Source organism: Lactuca serriola, chromosome 6, assembly GCF_051521515.1.
Source record: "Lactuca serriola cultivar US96UC23 chromosome 6, Lser_US96UC23_V15, whole genome shotgun sequence".
Taxonomy (NCBI): Eukaryota; Viridiplantae; Streptophyta; class Magnoliopsida; order Asterales; family Asteraceae; genus Lactuca; species Lactuca serriola.
Window position 1 is genome coordinate 47,905,978 of NC_136413.1, and position 5,434 is coordinate 47,911,411.

General features: G+C 38.7%; 1 protein-coding gene across 1 annotated transcript; it reads left to right on the forward strand.

Moving 5' to 3' along the window:
• Window positions 1-282: 282 nt before the first annotated feature.
• Window positions 283-2,717, forward strand: LOC145058233 (fasciclin-like arabinogalactan protein 17). The gene is made up of 2 exons (XM_079006157.1): window positions 283-1,849; window positions 2,268-2,717. Exons 1-2 carry the CDS (start codon window positions 514-516, stop codon window positions 2,348-2,350), a joined length of 1,419 nt encoding a protein of 472 aa, XP_078862283.1. The 5' UTR covers window positions 283-513; the 3' UTR covers window positions 2,351-2,717.
• Window positions 2,718-5,434: the final 2,717 nt, after the last annotated feature.

A 5,434-nucleotide genomic window follows, 5' to 3' on the forward strand; every position in this document is an offset into this window, starting at 1 on the left:
TTTGAACAAATATATAAATTATAATCAAAGGGTTCTTTAGTAGTTTGTTGCTTTGAATCTGATTTAGTCAATATATCAAAGAAATCAATCAAAAACTTAACGTGATATTAAAAAAAAAAAGTGAATTTAACAAAATCAGATTTAAACTTTTATAAAACCGAGTAAAAAACATGTAAAATAGTTATAAATAACATAAAAATCACAAATAATTAAGAAAAAATATTGTGGGTGGCAGTAGCTGTTTCGCAACCGCTATAACATGTTATTTGTTCACGGGCTTTTGTCTCCTCCACTCCTTTTCCAAACGAAACGACAACACATCCTGCCGTTTCATTCTCTCTCTTCCCCCACCTGCCTTCTTCACTCCGCCATAACCAAAACCTAGAGAGAGAAACAACTCCATTAACAGTTGTTGATATTTTCACTAGAAAGAGAAATCAGAAAACAGAGTAAACCCACATTTTCCCCGTCTCAATATTGTCTTCAATCTTGATATTTTCACAGATTAGCACCATGGATTTTCAGATCTATGGTGCATTGGGGATCTTATTTTTCATATTTTATCTCATACCACCTGCATCCATCAATGCAACTGAGATACCTCAACAACACACCAAATCTGGCTCTACCCAGATCAATTCAAACTCGGTTCTAGTCGCGCTTCTGGATTCGCACTACACTGAGCTATCCGAGCTCGTTGAGAAAGCCCTTCTTCTACAGACCCTTGAGGAGGCAGTTTCTCGTCATAACATCACCATTTTTGCTCCGAGCAATGAAGCTTTGGAGAGACATTTAGATCCTGAGTTCAAACGGTTCTTACTTGAACCTGGGAATCTCAAATCTCTACAGAATCTGTTGTTATTTCATATCATTCCGTCTCGGGTCGGGTCGAAGGAGTGGCCGGAAGAGGATTTAGCATCAGTAGCGTATGAAACACTGTGTGTTGAGGAAGCTGAGAATCATCTGCCGTTAACCCGAGAAAACTCCGGTGAGAAAATAGTGGTCGGTTTAGCTAAAGTAATCCGTCCCGATGATGTAATCAGACCAGATGGGGTGATTCACGGGATTGAGAGATTGTTGGTGCCCCGATTAGTACAAGAAGAGTTTAACCGGAGGAGAAGCTTGAGTTCAATTTCAGCTGTTTTACCCGAAGGAGCTCCGGTGGTGGATCCGAGAACCAACCGGTTGAAGAAACCAGCCACTCCAGCTCCCGCCGGTGCTCCACCAGCACTACCGGTATACGATGCGATGGCTCCGGGGCCTTCTCTAGCTCCGGCACCAGCACCAGGTCCAGGCGGACCCCGCCACCACTTCGACGGCGAGAACCAGGTTAAAGACTTCATCCAAACACTCCTCCATTACGGCGGCTACAACGAATTAGCAGACATATTGGTCAATTTAACGTCATTAGCGACGGAGATGGGTAAGCTGGTGTCCGAAGGTTACGTTTTAACAGTCTTAGCTCCCAACGATGAAGCCATGGCTAAATTGACAACAGACCAGTTAAGCGACCCCGGAGCACCGGAGCAGATAATTTACTACCATTTGATCCCGGAGTATCAAACGGAGGAGAGTATGTACAACTCCGTACGGCGGTTCGGTAAGGTTCAGTATGATACATTGCGGCTGCCGCATAAGGTGGTGGCGGAGGAGGGTGATGGATCGGTGAAATTCGGGCAAGGGGAGGAGACAGCTTACTTGTTTGACCCGGATATCTACACCGACGGAAGAATATCTGTGCAGGGTATTGATGGGGTTTTGTTTCCGTTCGAGCAGACGGTGGAAAAACCGGCCAGCAAGGTTGCTCCGGCGCCGCCGACGAAGAAGATCGCGGCTGAGCAAAAAAGAGGTGTGTTTACTGTTTATTCCTTCTAAATTCTAATCCCCATTAATTAATGCTTTTTTTTTGCCAAATTCATGTTAGAATTGATGATCAGAGTCGTTAATAACAGCTTGAAAGAAACTATCAAACAGATTAACATTTTGGAAATTACCTTCAATTGTTCTTATTGAAAACAGCCTGTGTATGATCTGTTCATCATGTTGTACCATGTGTACTGATACTTGCACTTCAAGACTCTTCCGTTGTACCTTGTGCATTAAAAGTTGTACATTATAATGCATCACAACACATGTTATGCTATATAAAGTTTGTGGAATACCTGTCTTTTTGGGTAGACCATGGAAATGATGGAATTTTTTGTAATGATGCTAACAATTTATTTCATTTGTTTTTTTTTTTTTTTTTTTTTTTTTTTTAAATTCAGGGAAATTATTGGAAGTGTCATGTAGGATTGCTGGAGCATTTGGACAAGATTTCCAATTTAAAAGCTGTAATCTTGATCTATAAAATTGAAATATAATTTCCAAGAAAATGCATAAAAAGGGGTTAAAATTGAACAACCACAGAGCTGGATTCAAGGAAACAATATAGCAGATGGATGCTGCATTTTGCATTCAAGGAAGTTCTCACACAAAAAGAAAGTTTGGCTTTTTTTTTTTTTTTTTAAATTATAATTTTAATCTTGATTTTTGGGGTATTGTTTGTTTGTATGGATGGAATGGTGTAATTACTACTATTAGTAGAAGTGATTCTTTGGGAACACAAATACATAAATCATTTTGTACAAGTGATGTGTAGTTGGTTTGTTTATGATGTATCAACTACTATAGATTAAAGTTTTGATTTAATGAAGTCACAAGCATAGGTTTGTTTATATTTGAGTGTACTTTTTTTTCCACTAAAATCATGTTGTGATGTATTGCAATCGTGAAAATCAATTGGACTTTAATCCGCATCCTTAGTCTTATGGAGAAATATAAAAAGAGAAATATGAATCTACCTATGATATTTATTCGTACACCTTGCTCTTAAAGTTGTACATTGTTGATGCATATAAGAAAATGTGATACAAAGTTTGTGGAATAAATGGGCAAGATTCCTAAGATACAAGCTTATAAGCTAAATATATTTTCCAAGAAAGTTCATAAAAAGAAAGAAAATAGAAGCAACTACAAGCTGGAGACGAAGAGGTGACAGACTGTTTATATTCATTTCATACCTTTTAAGTGTTACATTATTACGATGATCATCAAGTATTGAATTAATTGACGATATTTATTGGATTGACAGGTAGGGATGATAGAGTAGAGATATCATATAAAAGGTTTATTGGAAGTGATGGATGATGCAAATTGCATTCAAGGAAGCTTCTCATTCAAGAAGAAAGTTTGATATTTTTATTTTTATTTTTTTAAACTTGCTTTTTGAGGTGTCGGTGTTGTGAGCCGAATGGTGTGTAATTACTAATATGAATATGTTAAATATGTTTTTCAAAATAAATCTTATATCATATAAATTATAGTTGGTATACAAATTTAATTATCAATACTATATTAAGTATATCGTCAACAATAAAAACATGACGAATTTTCTGCATGGTCTCACGAGTCACAATTAACAGTCGTTGGACAACTAAGGTCAACGAGATTAAAGAGGAAGTATTTAAATTCTACGAGAAAAAATTCACTAAAGACCATGTATCGAGACCTAAACTCATCAACCCGTGGTTCAATACAATCTCAATGATGGACGCCATCAGAATCTAATCTCCATTCAGTGTGGAGGAGGTTAAAGCTGCGATTTGGCAATGTGGAAGCGAGAAAGCCCCAGGTCCCAATGGTTATACCTTTAAGTTTCTTTAAAAAATTTGGGACATCATCAAATACGACGTGGTGAATTTTGTTAGGTATTTTGAAGAGTTTGGATCATTACCTCGTGGGTGTAACCCTTCTTTCATTACGCTTGCTCCTAAAATCAAGGACCCATTGTCATTGAACGACTTCCGTCCAATAAGCCTAATTAGATGTTTAAGTAAGATCATAAGCGAGTTACTTTCCACTCTTATGAAGATCGTCATTGGTAAGATAATTGATGATGTTCAGTCGGCATATGTAGAAGGGCGGTGTATACTTGACGGCCCCCTTATGATTAATGAGAATTGGGCAAGCTTGTTGGGTGTGAAGTTGGAGTTCTCCCTTTCGACTACCTTGGGGTTCCGGTGGGAGCCAATATGAATCTTATAAGAAATTGGAAGCTCATAATTAAGAAATTTCATTCCAAACTTTCTCTCTGGAAGGTCAAAACCCTCTCGTTTGGTGGTAGATTAACGTTAATAAAGTCAGTTCTTGGTAATCTGCCCACCTACTACTTATCCTTATTTAAGGCCCCGAAATGTGCATTAGACGAGATGGAGAAAATTAGAAGAACTTTTATATGGGGTAGATGTGATGATAGGAAGAAAATACATTGGGTGGATTGGGATAGAGTCCTAGCAGATAAAAGTGATGGTGGATTGGGTGTGGGATCTATACCGTCCTTAAACTTTGGGCTACTCGTGAAATGGTGGTGGCGGCGGTTAAAAAACGAGAAGAACTCTCTTTGGGCTTGGGTAATCCACGGGATTCACAACTTGTCGAATAAGCCCTTCGATTACTTATCTCGACAAAATGGCAGTGGGGTATGGATCAACATTGGATGTATTAAAGAGGAACTGTTGAAGTACATATTGGGAGTTCACGATGTGTTCAAACAGGTGGTAAAGGGCGGAAAGGAAACTCTATTCTAGTACGACTCATGGTTAGGTTTTGGGAACTTAAAAGCCAAATACCCTCACCTATTTGAGCTGGAAACCAAAAAAAAGTGTTATGTTGCTGACAGAATTTCAGAAGCAACCATCTCTTGGAATTGGAAGTCTCACCCCCTGATTTTAGATTAGAGCCAACTGTGCAAGCACTAACCAATGACATCTCTGGTATTCGTTTAACTCTGGGAGATGACCATTGTAGATGTAAGTTAACGGGTGACGGTACGTACACTATTAGCTCAGTTAGAAAGGTTATTGACAAATTTCCTATCACTACTACGGGCACAATGACAATACAGTGGTATAAGGTGGTCCCAATCAAGGTGTTATGTTTCATTTGGAGAGTTGCACAAGGTAGAATACCCGCAACAGTTGCTTTGGAGATGAGGGGTATTAAGGTCAATTCATTGTTGTGTAGTGCGTGTATCGGACAACAGGAAAGTGTAGACCATGTTCTCATTAGTGCCCGTTTGCGTCCAGAATTAGGAGCAATATCATGAGCTGGTGTGGTGTAACGCTTGATCAAAGTTTAATAAGGAATATTGGAGATCTTCTTCAAGTTATAGCTGCATGGGGATGTTGTCCGAAGAAAAGGAAACGGCTAGCTATCTTATGTTATGGAATGTTATGGAATCTATGGTGGTTCCGGTACAAACGACTATTTCAAAAGGAAGGTATCTCATTGATGCAAGGGACTGAATGTATTAAGACTATGGTTTTTTATTGGCTTAAACATAGAAGCGAAAAGGTAATATGTAATTGGGACGAGTGGTTAGTTGTAACACCCG

Bases quoted from the DNA above. Each gene is read 5' to 3' on its own strand.
- LOC145058233 (XM_079006157.1), top strand. From the start codon at position 514: ATGGATTTTCAGATCTATGGTGCATTGGGGATCTTATTTTTCATATTT. The intron at 1,850-2,267 runs GTGTGTTTACTG...TTTTAAATTCAG, and splicing joins CGCGGCTGAGCAAAAAAGAG to GGAAATTATTGGAAGTGTCA.